Source organism: Meriones unguiculatus, chromosome 7 (genome assembly GCF_030254825.1).
Source record: "Meriones unguiculatus strain TT.TT164.6M chromosome 7, Bangor_MerUng_6.1, whole genome shotgun sequence".
NCBI classification, from domain to species: Eukaryota; Metazoa; Chordata; class Mammalia; order Rodentia; family Muridae; genus Meriones; species Meriones unguiculatus.
Genome location: NC_083355.1, coordinates 17851223 through 17876478, shown reverse-complemented (window position 1 = coordinate 17876478; position 25256 = coordinate 17851223). Strand labels below are relative to the sequence as shown.

General features: G+C 49.3%; 2 protein-coding genes across 3 annotated transcripts in view; one reads left to right on the top strand and one right to left on the bottom strand.

The window, feature by feature from the left end:
* Positions 1 to 5141, top strand: part of Wnt3 (Wnt family member 3) — a 41301-nt gene extending 36160 nt beyond the window's left edge. Inside the window, exons 3-5 of the mRNA XM_021631939.2 lie at positions 115 to 380; positions 787 to 1274; positions 4453 to 5141. Of these exons, the coding sequence (XP_021487614.1) occupies positions 115 to 380; positions 787 to 1266 (746 nt within the window). The 3' untranslated portion in view covers positions 1267 to 1274; positions 4453 to 5141. The remainder of the gene's footprint in view (positions 1 to 114; positions 381 to 786; positions 1275 to 4452) is intronic.
* Positions 5142 to 9689: 4548 nt separating this feature from the next.
* Positions 9690 to 25256, bottom strand: part of Nsf (N-ethylmaleimide sensitive factor, vesicle fusing ATPase) — a 130030-nt gene continuing 114463 nt past the window's right edge. For both annotated transcript variants that reach the window (XM_021631893.2, XM_060386589.1), the window contains exons 18-21: positions 15917 to 16051; positions 14749 to 14862; positions 11604 to 11659; positions 9690 to 11148 (exon numbers count right to left, since the gene is read on the bottom strand). In XM_021631893.2, coding sequence (XP_021487568.1) covers positions 11127 to 11148; positions 11604 to 11659; positions 14749 to 14862; positions 15917 to 16051 — 327 coding nt within the window. In that variant the 3' untranslated portion in view covers positions 9690 to 11126. The remainder of the gene's footprint in view (positions 11149 to 11603; positions 11660 to 14748; positions 14863 to 15916; positions 16052 to 25256) is intronic.

Sequence of the window (25256 nt, the reverse complement as noted above, 5' to 3'; positions counted from 1 at the left end):
TGGCTCTCCCCTCCGCGGCTGGTGAGCCTCCGAGCGCGTCTCCAGCCCCCCAGAGGCAAGGCTGGGGACCCCAGGCTCCAGCCTGAGCATCCTTCTCCCGACATCCTCCTGCAGCCACCCGCGAATCGGCCTTCGTGCACGCTATCGCCTCGGCGGGTGTAGCCTTCGCGGTCACGCGCTCCTGCGCCGAGGGCACCTCCACCATCTGCGGCTGCGACTCGCATCACAAGGGGCCGCCGGGAGAGGGCTGGAAGTGGGGTGGCTGCAGCGAGGACGCCGACTTCGGGGTGCTGGTGTCCCGGGAGTTCGCGGACGCGCGGGAGAACAGGCCGGATGCCCGCTCAGCTATGAACAAGCACAACAACGAAGCAGGCCGCACGGTGAGACAGCTACCCACAACCCTGGGGGGGGAGGCACCGGGGACCCCTGCCCCCGACGGGCCATCCACACCCAGGAACACCCCCTGGCCACCCTCCTTCCTTGCCTCCAGTTGGCCCCAAGTACATTGATTGTCCGTGTGTATACATGACGTGTGTGTGTGTGTGTGTGTTGGCTTCTGTAGCCCTTCCTGTGGTTTTGGAACCTTGAGCCGATCACTTAGCTCTCAGCCTCAGTGTCCCCATCTGTTAAATGGGGAGAATAGCCCCTAGTTCGCCCCACTTGTGTAAATGGGGTGAGCGTGAGGCCTGCCAGGGCATTGCGGTGTGACGAGGGGCGTGGTGTGGTACAGAGGGGCGGGTGCCCCAGGTGGGTCAGCCTGGGCTAGCTGCTGCTCCTCTTCCCTAGACCATCCTTGACCACATGCACCTGAAATGCAAATGCCATGGGCTGTCGGGCAGCTGCGAGGTGAAGACCTGCTGGTGGGCCCAGCCCGACTTCCGAGCCATTGGCGATTTCCTCAAGGACAAGTACGACAGCGCCTCAGAGATGGTGGTGGAGAAGCACCGGGAGTCCCGAGGCTGGGTGGAGACCCTGCGGGCTAAGTACGCGCTCTTCAAGCCGCCCACCGAGAGGGACCTGGTCTACTACGAGAACTCTCCCAACTTTTGTGAGCCCAACCCCGAGACGGGCTCCTTTGGCACCAGGGACCGGACTTGCAACGTCACCTCCCACGGCATCGACGGCTGCGACCTGCTGTGCTGTGGCCGGGGCCACAACACGAGGACGGAGAAGCGGAAGGAGAAATGCCATTGCGTCTTCCACTGGTGCTGCTACGTCAGCTGCCAGGAGTGCATCCGTATCTATGACGTGCACACCTGCAAGTAGGGAGCCAGGTAGGGTGCCGGGCGGGGCCCGGGGCTGCCCTCTCCCCTCCTCCCTTCTCCCCTGCCAGGCCTGCCCTCCTGTTTCTCAGCTTCTCCGGACAGACTAGTTCCCAAAGCCCGGGTAGGAAACCAGGCTTCCCACGCTCCCACGGGAATGGTCTTGGGCAGCAGCTTGGCAGATTGACACGAGGCTCAGATAATCACGTTCCTGGGTGTGCACGTAAGCCGCAAAGCAATTGATTAAAATCCTTACGCAAATTAGCAAAGGATGAGCCAGGCCAGATTTGTTCGTGGCTGCTGGCTGTCATTACTGAGCATCTGTGCATCCAGGAGAGAGATTTAAGGTCTGGCCCCAGCGGAGCCCCTAAGTTTTGTATCTCAGGGTGCCAGTTTCCTTACTGTTCGCCGAGGAGAGGTTCAGATGCCAGAAGCAGGGTGTCACTGGCCTTTACTCCCAGCACTCGGGAGGCAGAGGCAGATGGGTCTCTGTAAGTTCGAGGCCAGTCCGGTCTACATAGAGAATACCAGGTCTGTCAGGGCTACATAGTGAGACCTTGTCTTTAAAAAGAAGAAGAAAAAGAAGAGCCTGAAACAGTAGGCTGAAAAGTCTCTCCTACCCTGAGGCAGAGTCATTTCACTTTAACCGTGAACTGAGAGGGCAAGCTTTGACCTAGCGCAAATCCTCCAGCGCTTGGGGAGGTGGGTGGGGAGGCCCAGATCTGAAGCCTGGGTGGAGTGGAGCATTCTCACCAAGTTTATGGAGGGAGATGGGAAGGAGGAGGGAGTCCCAGTTCAGAGTGGCTGTGGTGAGTAATCACGGGATGAAAGGCTGGCAGATTATGCTTCCAAGCTTCCCAGAGGTGGCCTGCGTGGGAGGACCCCAGGGAAGGTCAGTCTGGAAGCAGAGTGAGCGAGAGTCTCTGGCATGGGCCAGCGTGACCCTTCTCTCTGCCCTCTTCCCCTGAGAAGGCTCTGCTGCGAGGTGCGGCTCGGCCAGTAGGTCTGATTCTCAGCCAGCTTCTCCCATTTGTGGAAAACTCCTGGCTTCGGCCTGTCGCCTTCCCCGAGCTGCCATAAGGGCCGTGGAAAAGTATGCAGGGGACAACGCTTGATTAATAGAAAAGCAGCTGGCCAGCGCTGAGTGTTCCACCCCAGCACCTCGGAGCTGGTGGCTCATAACACCCTTCTCAGCCCATCTGAGAAGTAGCTTGGCCGATTCACATGCCCACTGCTGAACCTTAAAGCCCTGGCTTCCTCACCTAGGCAGGGATGGGACTGCAAGGCAGAATGGGAACATTGATGAATTTTTATAAGGCTCAAGTTAGGAGGGTGTGTGTGTGTGTGTGTGTGTGACCCTCTGAAGATAGCTCCAAACAGAAGTGTCAGAGATGCTCCCCGAGCGTTGGCACAGGGTTGCTGCAAAGGAACTGGATCTCATTGGCATTCTCTGATACCCACCTTCTCTGATACCCACCATGGCAAGAAGTAGTCCAGCACCCCAATATCAGATGGCACACAGCTCTGGCCATTTTGGGGAGCTGTTGGTGTGCTCTCCAGCTCGGCAGGCAGGAGGGCCATTTGCCTAGCCCACCCATCTCACTGACGGTCAGACTGAGTTAGTGGCCTACACAGACCCAGCTGTCTGCCTCTGAAAGCCCCCTCTGTAGGCTTGCAGAGGTCACGGCGTTGGCAGCCCAAGCCTCATGCTGGACCCGCAGGGCAGTCTAAGTCCCCGATACAGACCCTGTGACTCTGTCCTTGCCCTGTGGGCAGCTGAGGTCCTCCAGGCAGGGAAGGAGGTGCTGGGTTGGCCTTCGATGTCCAGAAAATTGCTTCACTGCGACCCTCTCACTAAAAATAATTCCCTAAGAAGAATCGGGGGTAGCTAGGTAGTAGGGCACTTGTCAAACACGGGGCTCAATCTCCAGTCCTGGGGGGTGGGGGTGGGGAAGGCAACCTGTTTTCTCCACATTTCTACACTAGACACTTGATGTATCATGCAAACATGTCTCCAAGATGCTATACCCACGTAGCCTGGACCCCCTCATGTAGGCTCTCCATGCTTCCTGATAAGAAGGGAGATCCCCCCTCCCGTGTGATATTTTTGCCTCTCTGAGCCCTGGTTTATGGTCTGTGCCCTGCAAGGCTGCCTGGCCTGGGGACCAGTGCTCCCGGAGCGGCAGCTGAGACTGGGGCCCAGCAGGGCTGATGAGAGTCATTTTATCTAGCTTCTTGTAGCCAGAGGCCAGCAGGTTCCTTCCCATTCTCTTGCCCCTAAAGGTGCTGCTAATGATGGAACCAACAAGACCAGTGGGCAGGGGGATGGCAGGCAGAGAGAGCCTCTGGCTCTTTTTCTTGGCAGAACAGGGAGAGAAGAAGCTCAGAGCAGAGCAGGCCACGTGCCCTTCATAGGCCCAAGGAAAGCTCAGCGTGGTGGTGTCGTCCTCGCCCTTCCCAAGTGGGGAAGACAACTGCTCCATTGCATGAGTTTTGTCCACTGACTCCAGTTAGCCGCTGGCTTGTTACCCAAGTGCTGGTATTTCCCAAGTGTCTGATTTAATCCTTTCATCCCTGTGTTGGAAAAGCTACGGACCCAGTCACCTCATCATGTAACTGGCCTCGCATCCTGGGTCTTTCACTAGGCTTTTGTGGGACCTTGGGCAGATCCAGGTCATCTTGCTTTGCCTGGTTCAGCTCTGCGCAGCCCCACAGCTGAGGGTCGGCTGGGGGTGCCTGGGAGATGGCTCAGAACCTCAAATCCCACAGGATAGGGCTGCACAGAGGAATGAACGTCCTCGGGAGAGCGTCCTAGGAAGAGATTCCTTATAACTGGTTAAGCGGATTCCTTTTCTTTTGGACAAGTCACAGGAGGCTGGCAGTGCCTGGGCAGAAACACAGAGCATGTGCGCCATGGCACTGGCCCTGCTGGGGACTGACTGGTGGCTCAGACTGTCCGTGAGACAGTGCTGCTGTAGTTACCTGCAGAGGGCTTCTTCGGCTAGAAGGGTTTGATTTGTGGACGCAGGCTCCGCTGTCCTGCAGGTGGCCTGCCTCCCTCCCACAGACGGCGGGCTCTGAGGTTTGGAGGAAGCAGGGCTAGCAGCTTCAGTGGTCTGTGAGTTCGCGCCCAGGGGCTGATGTTGCCAGCCGTTACAGGTTTCTGATTCTTCCTGTTTATTTCCCAAAGGGCACTGGGAAAGGGTAGCTTGTACGGCTGGATCCATTCATCGGAGTCTCATGGGAAGCAGGATCTAGATCTGGGCCAGCCTTCGGCACTGGCCAGCAAGGAGCGTGGACTGTTGCCAGCTGCATGTGATAAACGACCCGGACCCAGCCGGCTTCGGAGGGGAGGCTTCTCCTTTCTCAGCTAACGTCTCTCACCCTGCTCTGGATGGTGTGGCTTTACAGAGGGGCTTTCCTGGTGGTTTTCCAGGGTCTGCTGGGGACAGACCCGAGGCTTACCTTTGCACATGTTAAAGAAAATAAAAATGAAAAAAAAAAATCTACTGCAACAGAACAGGCTGGGCTAATGCAAGCTCTTGGCCTGGTGGGAAAGACAAGGGTGGGGCAAGAGTCTGTGTCCAGGCTGCCTACTCGTGATGTTCCAAGATGCCTCTGAGGTGGGAATTGTGAAATAGGTCAGAACCTCGCAGTCCCCTTTTGTCCATCCACTCCCATTCAAATTGGACACACGTTCCCATTGTGAGAAAAGCCATAGGTGTAGCTGGGATATAGCAGCGGAGGCCCTGTGCCATTGTTGAAGCAGGATCTTGAATTTTGAAGAGCCGAGAGTTCCAGGCGGCCTGGGAAGCCATTTGAAGAACAGCTGAGTTCCTCCTGGGCAATTTTTTTTTTTTCCCTATCGCCCTGCCCTGCACTAGAGAGATAGTCGGATCTTGACATCGGTTTCTGCCATTCTGCAGCTTCCGCCTTTGCTGCAAATCTTTTTCATGGTGGATCTTGTAAATAGGTTAGCGGTGGAGGCAAGTCTCCCCCGTCTCCATCCACCACCTGCAGAAAGAAGGGACTGTCGTGCTAGTCTCAGCCCTGCCCACCAGCAGATGCCAGGGAGAGCGGCCAGGCACCTTAGTGTTACCCAGACAGTGCCAACAAGAGAGCTATCTATGTGGCTGGCAGGTGGGGAGGGCAGAGAGTCCCGCTTCCCTTGTGCGGGGAGGGCACCGTCCTGCATCCTTTTCTCCTGCTGGCTGGAGTAACCCAAAAGAGAAAAGATCCTTAACACAGCCCTTCCCCCTCCTGTGAGCGAGACAGCCTAGCTCAGTTCCCAAGGATCTGGATTAGATGCCCAAAGGAGTCCAGCAGGTGAACGAAGCAGCTCCCAGCTCAGTCCTCGAAGCATAATGGTCCTGGCTGGGGTGACAGTAAGATGGGCGTGGCAGCATGGATTGATCCATCCGCTCTGTCTTAAGGAGAATCAGATAGAGGAGATGCAACAGGGGGATGGAGCAGAACAAGATCTGTCCTTCCCCCTTCTGTCTGGGGTCTGCTAAACTCCGACTTGACACTTGAGTCAGCCCCTTGACTTTCCTGTTGTGCAGTTGGCTTGCCAAGCAGGCCCAAGTAGGCCCTTGCGTGTGCACTCTCCACCCTGCGAGCACGAGCTCTGCTCGTGGATCACCTCACACCCCTTCCTAGCATCCCCCATGCCCCTTCCCATCTCTCCTCCGGAAGTCGGAAATCAAGTCAACAGTGCTCGATTACGTGAGGACACTTCAGCAGATCGGATACCACAATCCACAAGTCTTCTCATATCTATGTATTCTATATTAAAAGTGATAAAGTCATGTTTCTGGGGCGTATTCAAGTAGCTGACAAGTAATTATTTAATAATAGTACATGAGTGCATTGTAATTATCCTCGCCATAGTCAGGTGATAGTATCCAACGGGAATTTCCTACCAACCTGCTGTATCCAAAGTTTTGTAAAAAGTTGTAGAAGTTGTTGATCTTTTTGATTTTATATTCAAAAAGTCTCTTTTTATAAATATTATTTATTATACAATGTATATACCTTTGAGTTAACTAAGATTATATATTATATAAATATATATATATTTGGAGAAAATCTATTTCATCATGCAGTTTTTTTCTGTTAAAACATTAAAGAGAAGGTAAACTTCAAACAGACACTGTACAATGTGTGGAGTCTCCAGATTCATCCTTAGGTCACGGGTAACTGAACGTTGTGGCCTCAGCTGATTAAATGGCCACATTATGGCCATTTCCTCTGCTCTCTAAGCAAGATGAGATGCCATGGGCAGCAGGTGTGACGTGAGACTAAGTCAATATCAAACAAGGAATTTCCAATTTGGGGAAGAACGAACCTGGTCAGCAATTCATGCAGAGACTTGAACGTTTTTCACATGCGTGTTGGTGTCTCAGACATTTCTAAGAGAGCCAGCCATGGTCTTACTCCCCTCCTCACCCCACATTCCCAACTCCGTTTGTTGGGGAATGAGAAATTGCTCTATTGAAAACAAAGCTGGACCAGAAATGGCTGCTCCCCTGCCAGCTTTGGACAACAGCTGAGCTGTGGAAGACATAGGTAGGTTGCCAAGATGGTGTTCTGCCCACGCTCTGGGCCAATTGACATTGGAGTTGTAGGTTGGTTCGGACAGAACTTGCTGGGCCATGCACTGGGAAGGGTCCTCTTTCCTTGGGCTGGAGTTTCTTAAGGCTCACCTGAGGGCCTCATCCCACCATCCTCATGCTATGCTGTAACTCAGTTTTATGATGATACATGGGCCTTCAGCTCTCAGACCTACAAAGTGAATCTCCCCCCCCCCCCCCCGCAGTGTTTCTAGAGTAATATTTCAGAGGATGGCTAAAGGGTTTGTTCTTTCTTTCTTTATTCGTTTAAACTTAGAAGATTACCAGATATTTACATGATCCTTATTCATACTTACCAAGGCCATGTGCATCCTATGACCAAGGCCATGTGCATCTATATTCTCTTAAAGAGAAGACGGTTCATAGTTGTGCTTGAATGTAAGTTAGACACACAAGAAAGAGGAAGTTTTGGCATGTGCTTGGTGTGATTTCATTTCAGCACCTGGGAGCAGAGACAGGCCGAGCTCCCAGTTCTAAGCCAGCCAGTGCTACACAGTGAGACTTAGTGAGTTTTTAGGAGAAAAAAAAAAGTTTTAAAAATAAGTTGAGAGGAGAAAAAGGAACAACGTGGTGAGGTTTTATTCAAAGCAACATTGCTTTGAAGACAGGCTGTGAGTTCATGAACAAGGTGCAAATATAGGAAAAGGAGCTGAGGAGAAAGCAAGCCAGGAAAAGCAAGGCAAAGGAGGGGAGTCTGCTCTGGGTGGACTGGCGGCCATCCTGTGGGCCGCCGGGCCTAAGTGCATGCAGCATGAGAGGCGGCTCCACGCTCAGGATGTGAGCTCAGCCAAAACCGTACCTGGCTTAACGGAACCCAGGGAGGCAAACAACACTACTGTTGCCACTAATCAATCCCCAAACAGTCGCCGTCCGTCATGGAGACTGTGTGCTGGAGAGTCGCATCTACACGTCATTGGAACTTTGTATTTGGATATAGTCTCACTCTGTAGTGCCAGCTGTCCTGGAACCATGACCAGGCCTGCCTTGAGCTTGTGCTGATCCTCCTGCCTCTGCCCCTCGAGTGCTGGGACTATAGATGTGTGCCACCACAGCCCATCTTCCTTGCAATCCCCGTCTTCCCCTGCTTGGGGCTCCTGTAGATCACAGGTGTCTCGATGACATGGCGTCATACCCTCCTACCCTCCCGGGTTGTCACCGGGACTCAGCCTCAGCAGCTGCCAGTAAATGGGTGGCTTTCATTCTGCACTATCTTCTAGAACTTAAACACTTTTTTTTTTTTCTTAACTCTTAACAGACCTTGCCTGGTTGCTTAGTTGAAGAGGGCACCCCAGCTGCCAGGCGGGCAAACGGAAATCCTGCCCTTGCCTTCTGTGTTTGGTCAGGTGGCTGTTTGTCACTGACTCTGCTTTGGCAGGTCCGTGGACCAGGGTTTGACTATTAGACGGAACTGAATCTTCGCCATAATTCTGTGATAAAGGGTGAAAACTCAAAGGGTGCTCACTGTGATCTTTAGGCTATGAAAAGATAGCCTTAAAACACTCCTTGGATAATAATCATATATATATATATATGTTATGAATAACCATATATATAACATAACCATATATATATCAAATTACATAAAAAATAACTCCCCCCAAGAAGACATATTTAATCAGGAAAAAAATAAGCTCCTCTTTGGAAGACTTTCCTCTCTGGAAGATTTTCTGACAGCCAGGAGTGGTCCATCAAGAGTCATATAACTACCACCCCCACCCCAGCCCCCGCTCCCCTCCCCCGTGCTGTTCACTTGGCCATGCTATGGGCTGGAGGTAAGGCCGCCTCTGGGACTCCACCTAGAGCCAGAGGGGGTGCAACTGCTGTCCCCCAAGTTGCTGGAGATCGCCTCCTCTCTACACAGCCTCGATTTCTGGGCTTACTGGTGCCAAGGGCACTTACTGCTGTGGCATCTGCTATCTGAGAAATGCAGAAGGTGTGAAGGCTACCACAGAAAGGCATGCTTCGGAGGAGCCGTTTCAGTGAAGAGCAGCTTCCCTCCAGTTTCTGGGTAACCCAGTTCATGGCTTCAGAAGCTCAGGTTTTTAAGGTAAAATCAGTATCAAACAGGAGCATGAAGATTCTTGTATAACAGCATAGGCTAAAAAGTCTTAATATTTTTTTCCTTTTTTTTCGTTATTTTTTTGAGACAGGGTCTCTACAGCGGTGGTTCTCAGCCTTCCCGATGCTGTTACCCTTTAATAGAGTTCCTCATATTGTGGTGACGCCCCAACTGTAAAATGATTTTCATTGCTACTTCACAGCTAATTTTGCTACTGTTATGAATTGTAATATACATGTTTGTGTTTCCCAGTGGTCTTAGGTGAATCCCAATCGGGTAGTGACCCCCCAGGTTGAGAACCATTGTTCTACGGAGCCTAGATGTCCTAGAACTATGTAGAACAGGCTAGCCTCACAGAGACAGACCAGGCTAGAATTCAGAGTTCCACCTGCCTCTGCCATCTGAGTACTGAGATTAAAGGCGTGTGCCATCAGCCTGGCTTGAAACTTATTTTATGTGCTTTGCCTGCCATTATTTTGGTGCACCAAGTGTGAGTTAAAGACAGTTGTGAGCTGCCGTGTGGATTCTGGGAATCAAACTGGGTCCTCTGGAAGAGCAGTAAGTGCTCTTAACTGCTAAGCCATTAACATTTTCTAAAGAGATTTAAAAATAAGTATTTTCCGTCTCCTATGCTAGCTGTAACAAAACAAGGAGGGTTTCTCTTCAGAGCTCTTCTTCACCCAGTCCTGTTCAGTGACTGGTGCTGTTTGGTATAAAATATTGGTCTACACAACATTTCAAGTATATTTACTCTTTATTGCATTCCTTCAATTTGCATTACACAATATAATATTTATCTTTTTCAATATAATTTTGGACAAAAACACAAGACATTAACTTCACTGAACAAGAAACATAAGTTACTCCATGGAGGACTTTGGGAGGAGAAAGGCAGGACCGCAGACAACAGGGACCATGGTGACAGACAGGAACCACGGTACCGGCCACAGGAATCACAGCTTCACCACACAGTCCACTCTTTCAAAGCCACGAAATAAGCCAGGGATGAAAACGCAAAACAAAGTATACAGATAGCAAGATCAGGAGACGGGGTGCACCCAGCCGCCCTGCCGCCCTGCGGCAGCATGCCTCTGAGGGCTGCCTTCGAGTTTTAAGCAGCAGCGGGGAGAGTGGTGCGCTCCCTAAGACTCGTCTCCACGAATGACGACCTAATTAAATTCCTTCTAACCCACTGATTAGACAAACCACCCTCCAAAAGGCGGGGTGAGGTCCTCCTCTTTTGGAAGAAGTGTGCTGAGGACCCTGGAATGGATAGTCAAGGTCTGAGGGAGAGGGTTGGGAGGTGGCTTGTTTTGCTAGTTCATAGTGTTTTATTTATGTGCTTTAGACGTTACTAATCACTTGAGATACGGGGAGGATAAATTATTATAGGTCATTAGGCTGAGGAAAAAGGAGAGTATGGCACTAATGAGCCTCTGACGTCATCCTAAGGAGCTGACCCACTTAGAGTTGGACACTAATTAGAGCTGAGAGGCTTGTAAATTATTTTAGTATTTTTTTCTGTTTAGGGATGTACAGCTTTCCGTATGTGTCTTTCAGAAGGTTTTAACAGCATCTACCAAGTGATGCTGTTTAAATGATTAGCCTATCTCCTACCACAGAGCAAATGAATTACGCTCAGGGCCCGTCACAGCCACCCCAGGAATGATCTGATTTCTGATTAGAAAAGCTCTCCTGATTGCAATTTGGAAATGTCTCTGAAAACGATTGAGACCAGCATCTCAGATAGTCAAAGCCTGCTTCTGTAGGCAAAGATAGTGACCTCCTCTGCGAGGGAACCGTTTCACCAGATACGCAGTGCTGAGTGAAACCCTCCGAGCCTCTACCTTTGCTCTTGGTCACAGGAAGCCTACCTTCTGGTAGGCCAAGCGTGGCAGGAAGCGCAGCGTGTGCAAAGTGCACAAGTGCAGCCTGCCTTCCGCGCAGGCAGGGATCATCTTAGCGAGCACGGGCGGGAAGCACAGCAGTCCAGGAAACACTAGGCCGTCTCAAAAAGCACGAGGGAGTTTGCCGCACTAATCATGCAGGGCGAGGGCACTGAGGGTGGAGAACGCTTCACTGAGTCCGGTGTCTTGGGTATGGTGAGTGACGATCCCAGGCCAGCTTCACCTTGGTCACCTCCCCTGGTCACTGTCGTAAGCAGTCTGTCCTTCAGTCAAAGTCCAGGGGACTACTGCAAAAGAAATCCCAAAGCACACGCAAAATTATGAGCTTTGCAAGCAAGCAAGCAAACAAAAGTCATTCACCAAGAAATCGCTAAAAGCTTCGTGTGTCTTCTGCACTGTCCACCGTCCACTTGCTGCTTAACAGGCACGTTCTAAAAGTAAATATTCACAGCTCCATGAACGTAAAAGTGGGAGCTAGTGAGTCCGTCCCACTGAGTTTTCCCTGCGCGGTGACAAGGAAGCTTTGTGAAGCTTCCTGGAGCGCGGACCGACAGAATAGCCTACGTCCCTGCTTGGCCCCTCAGGCCTACAGCACAGGAAGAGGCTAATCCACTGGAAGGAGGTTATGCCGGAAAGAAGCCATCAGACGCACGCACTGCACTGTGTAAATGCTCAGGGGGAACCCTGAGACCCTGCAGATGGGGACCCACGGCGGGTACTCCTGGACACTGGGCATACTTACGTTCCTTCTTCTCTCAGGAGGGCCAAGAATTTCCTCACACGGTACTCGGGGTCCATCTAAAATCATCAGAAGAGACAAGGAAGACATGTCGATGGCATTTCTCCTCCAAGATGCATTTCTCTCACGCCAGGGAGACGCTTGTTCCTATGCTCCCAGTGGCTTCCGGAAACCTGTCACCGCTCCCTCTCGGTTTTTGTTTTTGTTTTTGAGGCATAACAAAGCAGATTATGTCATGTAGAAGCCAGTGGGACTTCCCGACATGCAGAGAAGCCACTGGTCATTCCCAGCTCTCCCTTGGCTGCGTTGGTGTGAGGAGGACAACGACACCAGCAAGGTGTCACCACAACACTAGACTGTGGTCGCTCACAGGCTGAGGGTGAGTTCCAGATGTGCCTGGATGCCTTCAGGGTGCTAGGACCCATGGGAGTGCAAATGATATCTAATTCAAACATCTTCTTGAAGGGGTAAGGGAGAACTTGAAGAAACCGAATTGAGGCTGATTAAGGGACCAAAATACTGACTTTCACATACTCAGGGACTTGGCTTTCTTAGTTACAGTGCCCCTTTGGGACTGGCAGAGACACTGGCACACCTAAGAGGGCAGAAAGTGCTTTTGGGCTCTGCTCTCAAGACACCTGGCCTCTGGCTATCACTGTGTCACAGACCCCTGACAACATGGGGGGGGGGGGTTTGACCCAGGTGCTCAGTTCAAGTCATTATTACTATTCGCCTCTCCTCGCTGTCATTTTGTATCCAGTTTACCCTACATCTTATCGGCCTAACCTAGATGTGTGGTGATCTGGGAAAAGATCATTACAAACCAACATCTTTAATTCCTTAGTATGAATTTTTTCTAATTGTAAGAAACACCTCACTTTTAAAGCATGTTGCAGGGCAGAAGCCTGTTCCCAGGAGGGAACCTCCCTGCCCTCCAGGAGCAGCTTGCAAACGCTTCGCTGTGCACCGCTGTGGGCAAGGGTGCAATCAGATTCCCCTCCAACCACTCTGTAAAAATGGTTCTTCTCCTTCTGTCCCAGCAAAACATGGAACAGAAGTTTCGAATGTATCAAAGTTAAGGGGTCAGGCTACAAAGAACTAAGAAGAAGTGTGAACAGCTAAGAAAAGCCATTTTTTTCCCCTCTTTTGGGACTAGAATTACACATGAATCAATTGTCAAAACTCCTTCTGAAAGATGGAACTGGCTGGAGCTCGCTGCGGTCGGCACATGCAGGCCCTCGCCCATTAACTCTGTTTAATATGTGTGAGGAGCGGCTTACTGACTTGCCTGTAGCTATGGAATTAAAAGGCAAGAGAAAGGGAGGAAAAAAGTAATCTAGATAAATGACTTTATTCCCTCAGGTGACATCCAGTCAGAGCAGATCCTCAATGCCGAGCAAGTTTTAACAGACTCGGTACGGCGCACAGAGCGAGCATGGCTTCCAGTCTGCTGAGCTGCATGCCTCTCCACTCGGGCTCGGCTCCTCAGGCGGATCTAAAGAGAAGTCACTCAGCTGCACAGAATCCATCTGACGTGAGGGGGTTCAGACTCCAGGCCTATGAAGTGTCAGTCGTGGAAGATTAGGCCGAGCCCGAGCGCCCCACTCTCACTTTCTACCCCACACACATAAGCGGCATTAAACTTGATCACTGCGCTGCAGGCATCAAAGGGAGAGGAGGCGGGGGTGGGGAGGAAACCTCGAATAGTTTCTTCTATGCAATTATGTTAAAAGATTGTACTGAAACTGAGGAAAGAAGGGCAGAGCTGACTTTCTGACAGATTTATCTTTTTTCAGGGACAGAGCCAATACACCTGTATGTGCGGCTTTCCCCGGACTAAGCCTGAGCAGGGCGCTCAGTCTACGCCTCTGATTTACTGCTCATAATGGAAAATACATAAATCGACTTGAAAACAGTTGTTGGAAGCTCGGGAAACTTTTGGCTTCTGGGGAAAGAAGACCACAAAAATTTAATTTTAAATTAAGTTTATCAGAGAGAATGAAAACAATTCTCTCCATATTTCTTAGCTGTTGGCCTAAGAGCTTCCTTCAGAAGTGAACGTGAGGCTGAGGCAGCCGGCTGCTCGCAATGGAAGGGCAGGGCTGCTCAGGGCTGCTTAGAATAACGGCTCTCTATCTGCTCCAGTCTGGGGATGGACTGCTCTTCATTCCCTCACTGAGCCATTCATTTGCTCAAGGAAAACTCGCTGAGCATATTAACATGTGCTGAGCTGGTCCAGGGCCGGTGTCCGAACACAGGTATTATGTACATGTGAGAAAGTTCCAGGTTAGTCTCATCTGCCTGGGCCCAGCTGCCAACAGGCTGGGACTCGGCTGTCTACGGGGTCCTGTATGCTTTAACCTGCCAGAAGTCCACATGAGATTTCTAGGGAGCCGAGCATGGTGGTACACACCTTTAATTCCAGCATGTGGGAGGCAGAGGCAGGAGGACCTTTGAGTTCAAGGTCAGGGAGCTCCAGGACTCCAGGACAGCCGGGGTCACACAGAGAAACCCTGTCTCAAAAAAACAAAAACAAAAACAAAAACAAAAAAACCCACAAAACAAAACAAAAAAACAAATGAATGATTAGAAATTGAATAATTAAATAAATGAATGAATAAATAAATAGAAGTTCCTAGGAGTTTGGTGAGGGAAAAACACAGAGTCCGTGTCTAACGTGTCCAAGTCAAAGTACCCGCCCTCGCATGTCCCCAGCTCTCTTTACCTATCTGTAGTCACTTATTGACCCCAATGGACAGTGCCTCAGTAGAGTGTGCGATCTGGGCTAATTCACTGACAACTTGTGGGCATGGCATCCATATATTTAAAATTGCTCTTGCAAGTCCTTTCTAATTTTGGACCTAATAAGTCGCTACATTGAGATGGAAAGTCGCATCATGCTCTTCTCATTTATTTCTGAAGATTAAGAAGGAAAAGCCCTATAATCCTGGCATGTGGGAGCCAGAGGCAGGCAGATCTCTGAGTTCAAGGCTAGCCTGGTCTACAGTGTCCAGGACAGCCAAGGTTGCACAGATAAACGCTTTCTGGATGGAGAGCACCAGGGCTGCCAAGCCTTGGAAAGAAGCACAGGCCCCCTTGGCGCGCCACCCCCCGTTCCTGTGACTCACCAGGGAGGGAATCGCCTTACCTGCAGGGACATCTCAATCAGCATTAGTAACTTCTTGATTCCTATCCAGACTTTCTTCCCTTTGACTTGCTGAGCAATTGTGGTGCGTTCCTTATCTTTAAAGTTTCCCAAAAGCTACAAAAGTGATAAACAACAATAATGACACTTTTACCATCCGCACATCAACACATTCGCCCTTACGTGAACTGTGGGAGGCGCTACCTGACTGGCATGAATGGACCCACCTAGTCATGTATGGACACATAAGGCAAGGTCTTATTCTGTGGCCCAGACTAGCCTCAAACTCATGGTAATCCTCCTGCCTCAGCCTCCCTGGTGCTGAGATTACTTTGTTTGGAAGAAATTTATCTTCAGCTGTTTTGCTTGGTACCTCCACTAAACTGCTGGGGGATGGGGCAGGGAAACAGCTCCAATCTGTTACATATAAATGTGTTAGCATTCCTTCCTAGAAACAATTTGTATGTGTCAAAGTTCACTAACTTTTTTCTTCTCTTACCCATCCCAGCTACGACAGGATCTTCAAACAGGTAACCCAGAAATGCCTCTTATGCCGACAGCTCTGTTCTGCTGGGAGCACACAGCAACTCCTCAGTTGCGAGGCCTTTAAGCTGCCTCCCTGACCCGACCACACCGAACGCCTTACATCACACTTTCCAACAGGTCTCATCTCGCCATTTGTGCACATTAACATTAATCAAAATTCACTGCAAGATTCATTTTTTTAAATTAAAGGCTTTATCATCTTCATAAAATTAAGGAAGCGTTTCTGTGCTGTAAAGCTGTGAAGTTTGGGTAGCTTTTGTGGAGTTTCAAAGGCTTTACTCACTGTTCTGGTTTATTAGATGTAAAGAAACGCGCAGCCAGCCACTGTGAAGGAGCAGTGATCACTCCCCATGCCGCGCCCATCCTGAGCCCCTGCCATGTAGTCTAGATGCTTCCCAACATACATGCTGGGAAGATGAGTGAGCCCTGCAGTCTGTGGGCTACCCACACCAGGAATGAGAAGTCTATCGCTCTCCTTTGCGCCTCTCTTCTCCCTCTCGCTCCTGAAAAGCACTGGAGAAAACATGCCAAGTCCCACATTCTGCTACGGCTGGGGACCCTTCTGCATTCTCTCAGGCCTCAACTCCTTTCTGATAAGCAGTTTCTAGCAGGGACTCATCTGTACCTCCAGAGCTTCCAGCAGCTGCTCCCCGGTGGCAATGTTGGGCACATGGATGGTGGTGCTGAAGGCATGAAGCATCTCCATTTCCTGCAGGACATCTTTGCGGCTGGTGGTCCCAATGATGAGGAGCTTGCGGCCCTGCTTATCGAGACAGATGTGTTACAGTGCACAAAAACAAAAACAAAAAATCAAAACAAAACAAAAAAGCAATAACAAGGAGACCAGAGGAACGACCACTTATTTGTGTATGTGAATGAGGAGGCAAAACACACAAAACCCAGGATTTTCCAAATAAAACTCTGAACAAGGCATAGATGATGCAACTCGGAAGTAGCAACAATGAAGCAGGCCCTTCCTACCAATGCTAGCCGACAAAGGACCAGGAAATCAGGGAACACCAAACCAAAGCCAGAGACACCCAAGTGTGCACGACAATTCCGTCCCGGTGATGGGAAATAGGGTTTTCTTTAGACAGGGTCTCACTGGGCTGTGGCTGGCCTGTCTGAAATTCACTGTGTAGACTAGCTGGCCTCCAACTCAGAGACCTGCTTGCTTCTGTCAGATTGGTCTTCACCGTGAGTTCCAGGCTAGCCAGGGCTGCATGGTGACACCAGGTCTCCGAGACGAAACAATCCCCCACTCAAACTTCAACTTGGGCTTTGTACACATTTTACCACTAACTGTCAACAAAACAAGGTAGCTTTTGTCAATCTCATTCATTGTTTTTGTCCATTCTGTGCCATGAATAACAATGCATCGCCACAAAGTAGATGCAGGGCTGCAGCTCACTGGTAGAGCACTTACCTAGCAAGCGCAGAGATAGGTTCAAGTTCTAGCATATGCGCGTGCACATGCGCGCGCACACACACACGCACACACACACACACACACACACACACACACACACAAGCAGAAACCTCTGACACTATTAGCTCCTTGGTTTAACAGATGAATGTGCAAAGACTCCAAGGTACAAATTTATTTGTGATATGTATAGAATTAAAGGTGAATCATTACTGCTATTCAATAAATCAACTAGAAAAAAACATATTAATCAAAAAATCAAATGCTTATCATCAGACATTTGCCATGCTCCTGAATGACTATGGAATGACCTTGTATAGAGAGGTAGAAAGATAAGAAACAACAACAACAAACCCTCAGACTAATGCCACATGGAAAGGAGGCAGATTGTATCCAGGGAAGGAACCTGGCAGAGGAAGCAGGGAGGAGTTCACAGGCCAGTTTTTTGAGTTGTTTTGGTTTGTTTTTTCAAGGCAGGATTTCTCTGTGTAGCTTTGGCTGTCCTGGGCTCTGTAGACCAGACTGGCCTCAAACTCACAGAGATCCACCTGCCTCTTCCTCCCTAAAGGCGTGCCACCACTGCCTAGCCTCCAGGCCAAGTCTTAAGGAACTGGTAGGCTGGTTTGGAAGATGAAGAGGGCTCTAAGTCAGGGAATGGAAGTTTAAAAGCAAAAACAACAAAGCTGGGTGAATCCTCACCTCTCTCTTCGCAGAGAGGGAAATATTGGCCTCTCTAGGGCATCTCTGCAGAAGCGTCCTCTTGCTCGCTATAGAAAGCTGGACTTTTTTCCTATCTACGAACAATCTTCCTCAAAGAACTTTCTCCTACAGTGACTCTGATGTCTTCAGAGTGTTGAAAGATTGGGAAGTGTGGGCTAACCTATAATGGAGACGCTAATTTATGTTTTGCCTGTCTTCTTGTTTAACAAGACTGCAAACACGGTGGAGAGGTCATGACCCAGGCAAGCTCAGGCCTTGACTTGTGAAGCACCATCTTTGGGAAAACACTGAAAAACATTACTAAATAATTAAATTGTGCTGGATCGTTTTGTGTATTAATTAGTGGTATGTAAAAGTGTTCTCATGGAAAAAGAGTTGCAGGTGTACTAAAGGAACCACACTGGGTCACATTTGAAGGGTAGGGACTGGCAGCAGCATGAGGGAGGAGTGCGACTGTAGAGGAGGCCAGTTAAACCCAAAGGGGAAGTCTATCTTGCTAATGTGTGGCTACCAGTTTAAAGTCCACAGTGCCCAAACATGCCCCATGGATGGAAGGAAGGAGGGAGGGAAGGAAGGAAGGACGGGAGGAAGGAAGGAAGGAAGGAAGGAAGGAAGGAAGGAAGGAAGGAAGAGAGGGAGAGAGGGAGAGAGGGAGAGAAAGAAAAGAAAAGAAAGAAAGAAAGGAAAGAAAGAAAGAAAGAAAGAAAGAAAGAAAGAAAGAAAGAAAGAAAGGAAAAAAGCAGCAGCAATAACCTATCTGGGGGGCAGTCGATCCCAGCATATTCTACTGAGATTTGCTGGTCCTGATGCGACACAGAAAAGGCCTAAATAAAATGACTATCTGCCAATCGGATTACGATGAACATTGTTCCAAGGTTAAATAAGTATTAGTTAACCAAGTCTTAGTGCTATAAGAAGCAACTCAGGTGAAAACATTACCATGAAAAAGGCAGGGCTCCGTCAGGTGCTGATCCTTCAAAAACCCACTGCTTTACAGGATGAAGAATGGACCAAGCACCAAGCAGCATCTAAGCCTTTTGCCACACAAAAGGCTAACCAGATAATCCACACCCTTTCAGAGTTCTGCCATTGATTGGCCCCAATCAACTGATTTGTAACAAAAGTTCATGTGGAATAAAGCTTTTTTTTTTTCTTTTCCTAAATAAAAAAATGCCACCAATATAATAACTGCAGTGAAATGGAAGGACTGGCCTCAACCCCCAACAAAAGTGAAGTCAGTTATGCGGGAAAGAAAGGCCCAGTTCTTTCTTATCATTCAAAGCAGCAAATGTAACACACTCTTGCTAAGAAGAATTAACCCGGAACAATCGGAAACCCTGGGATGGATTAAGAAGTGAGTTTAAAAGCAAGGTTCAAAACTGCCATGTGCGATGGGCCTTACACTCTATTTTCTAATGACTACAATCTGATGTTTATGTAAAAGAGTGAAAAAAAAAAAGCCAGAATACTAGGAATTTGTAAACCCACCGAGCAAAAGGTGAAATTAACAGTTGCTAACTGGAACATCAACAAGAAGTTATCTTCTTAGGCATGCGAATGGTGAAATTTAGTTTGCACCTTCGAAGTGATTTTCATTTAGCTGGGAAATTGGCTGGGCAGCACGCGGGAGCCACTACCGAGTCATGTACCAGCAAACACCTAGGGGCAATGGCTGCATGGGAGAACCTGGAGCAGCAGCAGAGCTGCAGGGCCAGAGCCAGGAGGCACTGGCAAGGCCCCTCAGGAGCAGGACAGGTACAAATGCTACTAAACCTCACGCGGTTGGTGGAAACAGCCATGCCACAGCACCAGGTCTCTCTGGAGAGAATGAGGGCAACCAACGAAGGCAAGACTCGAGATGCTAAAGAAAAGGAGATTTAACATAAAAAGCACCAGGAGAAGCCAAAGGCAGGTCTGAAGGAGAAAGCACCACGGAGGAGGGGAAGGATTCTGGCAGGATGTCCTCCTCCTATGGCCTTGGACAAAGCAACCACAGCAAGGCCATGCCAGTTCTGAGGAAAACTCCCCAACAAGGGTCCTGCACCCTTTGCCCACAGCCTACCCATAGTGGGGTGCTTTTGATGCCAGCCTGGGTAAGGGCAGGGGTGGGGACAGCAGCGGAGTTTTCCTGAAGGCTGGGTAGCTTGTGCGGTAGGAAAGGGACGGGCACCATTATTCGCAGCTGCGTGACAGACATGGGGTAGATTACCTCAGCACCGGACTCCTCTTCAATCATAAACAAACGGGATTAGAAAAATCCTGTGTGTGTGATAGAGCATGATGTAAAGGAATACTACGGAGGGTGCTCCCCAACATCACATCACGGCCACGACAGACGAGGGGTGGGGGAAGCAAGGGTTCCGAGGTTCACCTTAGGTCAGGCAGGTGAGCAGTAGGATGCAAGGTTCTCTTCCTAACGCCTGGGACCCCAGCAGTGACACGGGGCAAGCATGCTTCCAGGCACCAGACTTGCCCCGCACAGGGATGACAAGGGCCCAACATTCGGCCTACCTGGGATGCCAATGAGGCTCAGGCAACACGGCCTTTTGGGGAGGAGTCACTGCAGTGGGGTTTGAGGGGCCTCTGTGAGAGGCCACCAGGAAGCTTCTCCTGACAGAGTCCTTCCGCCTTTTGCTTTTCCGGTTTCCTTCTTGGGAAGGAAACAGTTCTTCTTTTTCTGCTACTGAGACCCTAAGAACAATTCTGCCTCGCTCTGCTGCTTCCCTCCCTCTATGCACTTACTGATCTACTTTTCAGCCTCTCAGCTCTGTACACACCTCATTCGCCCAGGCTCAGCAGCATTTGGGCCCAGCTGCCTGGATGCACTGGGCACCCAGGTGCACTCATGGTCCCTTTCCCCAGACACTTCCTGTCCCTATCAGCATGGCTCTTTCCCTCCGTCAAGGGCTTGCTTGAATGTCAGCTTTCCTATAGCTTGCTCAGGCCCACGCCACTGAGCTTCCTCTCCCCCATTCTCTTTTGTCCCTCGATCAAATCACTCTTTATATACCATCCCCGTGACATGGTCCCTGTATTTGCTCGTCATTGCATGTCTCACGAGTCTTTTGTGAGGCAGGGGTGAGGTTTGTTTGGTTTTACTGAACTGCCCAGGGCTAACATGGGGCCTTATGCAGGGGCCAGTTAATAAATACATGGTGAATGAATGAGTGATGATCCTGGTTCAGGCTTCAAGGGTAGTACATGACGCTATTGTTATGACCTCTCCTCTGGCCCTAGAAAAATGTACATTACACCCAATGTTTAACAGGAAATTACAATTTCAGAGTCACAGCCCAGAGCCCTAAGTGTTGAATGCTATGATATACTACGTTTTAATGGAAATACTCTAGGATGGGTAACACTTGTTTACATATTTAAGTTGATGCCAAAGGCTGCTGTACCTTTCTTTTAGATGATCGCCCTTCACCTATTGACTGCTTACTACAGGCTTCTCTAGCAAAGGAAGGGAAAAGGTTTATGGGACACTGGGAACCCAAGTCAGTGAGAGGAGAAGTCTTACTGTCTCCAGCAACTCTTGGCTTGCCGTAAAGTAAATAAAAAGACTAACTACCACTAAAAGCAGCCAGCAAGGCTGAGAGTGCAGCTCAGCAATAGACAGCTTGCCCACAGACGGGAAAACCAGTTTCAGGCCCCAGAACTGCAGACAGATGCGCACAGGCAACCAGGAGTCAGGCGGCAGCAGTGATGGCCTCCTGGGCCTCTCCATATCCAGCCTGCATTTGGGATCATGGCTCAAATGTCTGTAGCTGCCATGGCCCCTTCTCTTTGTACTTTTTTTTTTCTTCAGTTAAATGCTGAAGTTGAATACCGAAGGAAGGATGTTTCGAATAAATCATGCTGTAAGTAGGCAGACAACTACACTTAAATTCTCCATTAGACTGTACCCTGGAGCAAATTCTTTGCCTAGCCCTTTGTAGCCAGCCTGGTGCTGTAAGCAGAGCAGAGGACAAAAGGAAGGCACTCTTTGTGGCTGGTGGGGTAGAAGCCAGAGCCTGGACTCTAGATGATTTGAAATGGGCAAAAGCAGACAACTTTGTGATTCTGTGAATATGTGGAGGCAGTTCACAAGAAAGACCCTGAATCACCTGATCTCACACTCGGAGCAGCATCTAAGGCTCCCTGCTCCCAGTCTTCCGATTGTCCTCGTCATTCAGTAGCTGAGGAACCTGGGGGGAGGTGATACGTCCAGAAAAAGGCTGAACCTGGGGTTCAGGCTCATCAACTTTCCATTAACTCTGTGGGTTCCACTGCTGACTGCTTAAGCCATTTGTTTTCGTAATGCTACGAATTGAACCTGGGGTCTTATACACAGTAGTTAGGTGTGTCACCATGTGCAAGTTTATTTATTGATTGATTGATTGACTTTAAGACAGGGTTTCTCTGGGTAGTCTTAGAACTTTCTTTGTAGACCAGGCTGGCCTGGAATTCAGAGATCTTCTGGCCTCTGCCTCCCCAGAGCTGGGATCAATGAGGTGCACCACCACGCCTGGCACCATGTGTTATTTTAAACCCGTGTCTACAGTAGCTATCCTACTAATTATGAGTTTGGGAGTTACATCTGCTGGAAATGATGACCTCTGAACTCTTAGGAGAAAGGTTAAATAACTTAAGGAAATAAAGTTGTACTGCCCATGCCACACTATTCTTAGTGCCAAAAGACATGGTTTGTGTAAACACTTCTTCCCCAGAATGTTTAGCCGGCCCAGCCCCCAACACACTCAGCATTCAGCTTGATATCTGTAAATCACCCCCTGTTCTGAACACATCACCATTCTTGCTAACTTTATTTCCACCTCTGGGGTTTCACTCTGGGCAACCTCTCTTTTTATACAAGCTCGTAGGAGTTTTGTGCCAGTGTGTGGCTGTATCATGTTCAGATTTCAGAGCCTTCTTTCTCCTATCCTCTGTCCTCATTTAACCATAGAACATGACTCGGTGTGTCCACCATGTCCGCTTCTCACACATGAAGAGGCAACTTGTGAAACAATCTCAATTACCCAGACCTCAGACAAGAACTGAGAAAGAAGCAGACAGGATCTGCGCTGAGCATCAGTGTAAGGTTTAGTCAGCCTTACAACTTGCCCATTAGGCACAAAGTCCAAGGCTCCTAAGACTTTGAAGGAACCATGAAAATATAATTTCTTTTACCATTGAAAGTGGAGGGGCTCTAAAGTTGAAGATATCTTTAAAACTACAGAAACACAATCATCTTTATAGCAATAATTAAAGACAAACAAACAAACAAACAAACAAAACCCTCTATTTACCCATGGACAGAGCTTCCCCCTGCCCCCACTCATTCTGTTCTGACTCTGCTAACACCGGAGCTTCGTGACTCTCACCATAAGATGGTTGAGCCCTGGTGGCTGCTCTCCTTAGTTCTAGCATCAAGCTAGTGAGGGCCCCTTCAGAGACAGGCAGATGACCTCCCTCACTGGAGTCCTGCAGGCAGCAGCTGTCAGCAACGCCAGCAAGGAACTAGGAGGCACAAAAGTCACAGGGCACATGGGGCTCCCTAGTGACTGCCACACACAGTTGGCATATGCCAACATGCCTTGTTGAGCACACTGGCACATGGGTGGTGATGGCAATTTTTTTTTTTTTTGAGACAGGGTTTCTTTCTTTGTGTAGCCTAGGCTGTCCTTGACTTGACTGTAAACCAGGGTGGCACCGCCTGGAAAGCATAACATTTGATAAATAAGGATACACTGTGGGCACTGAAGAGATGATGGATCACTAATTAAAAGCACTGGCTGCTCTTAGAGAAGACCCTGATTCAATTCCTGGCACCCATAGCCATTTGTACCTCCAGAGGATCTAATGCCCTCTTCTGGACTCTGAGGGCACCAGACATACATAAAGACAAAATACCCACACATAGGGAAAAAATACTTCAGTCAAAAAAACGAAGCTGCTGCCTTCCTCTGCATTCCTGTTCTTGTCCCCCGTGAAACTGAGTAAGTCACATGAAATCTAAGATGGTTTATTGTACCCAAAACATATCCTCAAATCCTTGTCACTGGATAGTGGCAGAGGCACCGGCCTCTGTGTGAACCGGAAAAATAGCAACAGGGACAACAGCAGCAAACTCCTGAGTATGGGGGCTGGAGAAAACATCCAGTGGGGTGTGGGCAAATCTAGCCACACTTGCCACTGCTCTCCGTGCTAGCACCTTGTGTGAGGAAGCAAGCACCTCTTTACTTCTTCCTTGGGCTTGGGGTTGCCATAGAACCCTCCAGAATAAGTGTGCCTAGCCCATGTATGGGATACAGAGACACTGAGAACTCATTTGACATCTTAAAAAAAAAAAACAACAGATTGAGCCAAGCATCCTGGCGAGCGTGCGGAGGGCAGCCTCAGCCCTCGCCAGGCTAGACAGTGAGCGCCACTTGCACACCTCACCCGCAGACCCCACAGCTAAGTGGAGTCCCGCATTCACCTCCCCTCTCTATGCTGGAGAGCGGTCATTACCTGTGCATTCTAACAAAAGCAGTTATTCCCTAAGGTAGCATTCCAACCTTGTATGTCTAAAAGAACTGTCACAGACAGGAACAAAACATAACCAATAAAGAAACAGAAAACCCAACCCTTCCACCAGCCACGTACGACACATGATAACTGTCGTTTATCTGGGGCCACCCTTATCGACATGGGTGCTCAACAGTCATCCATGAAGGCACATGTAGATGGGCAGCACAGCACTGGGCGGAGCTGAGGACACCTGTGAGAGCTGTGGGCCTCTCATCACCGCAGAGCACCTTACAGACATCACAGCGTTTGCCTTTATGATTTATTTGTTTTCAGTTTTATGTGCACTGGTGTTTCACCTGCAGGTATATCTGTGCGAGGGTGTCAGATCTTGTGAGCTGCCATGTGGGTGCTGGGAATTGAACCTGAGTCCTCTGGGAGAGCAGCCAGTGCTCTTCACTGCTGAGCCATCTCTCCAGCCCCCGTGGCATTCATTTAAAATGAAAAGGCAAGGTTAGACACAGACACCTGCCAACAGGCAGCCTCATCTAATGCTGTCTGAGGCCACCCTGAGCCACACAAGAGCCCATCTCAACAAAGCAAACAGAAGGAAACAAAACAGTTATGCTGCTAGGCTAAAAATGAATATAACTAGATATAAACATTAAAAATTTTATTATTCCTCAGTGGCTAGGTGCCCTGCCAGCATCCCCCACTGCCCCTCACATCCCTGGCCCCCACTTTCCCATCCTCCCACCCCCATCTACACCCTGCCTTACTGAGTTCTGAAACTGTCTCTATCTCATTTTCTTAAAACAAAAATCTCCAATATCCAGATGAGTGCATTTGTTTCAGGACTTAGCCTGCGAATATCACTGACTGGACAAAGGCACAGGAGGGGATAGAATTCTGAATTTACTCTCTCTGGACATCTTTTCTACATAGCAGATGCATTCCTCAAAAGGTCCTGAGGACGCCTGAAGGTACTTCTTTGCTGTAATATCTTACGTAGTTGCAGTTTACGCATTTATACAGGCCTTCACTGTACATCTTAGTTGACCCTCAACAGGACGGGGATTCTTTGCACTTTTATAGATAACACACACACACACACACACACACACACACACAGAGAGACTAAGATCCCAATTAAAGGCAACAATGCCAGAGGTGTCTGAACCAGGACTTGAATTCAGGATTTATAACCTAAGCCAAACAAGGAGCAAGTTCTGCAGAGCAGGTACTCCCAAGAGAGGAATGGCGCCAATAAATGCTAGGTGCTCTCCCCAACGCATCCTGAGCTGGTGTATGGCGCAGGCGGTTTACCCAG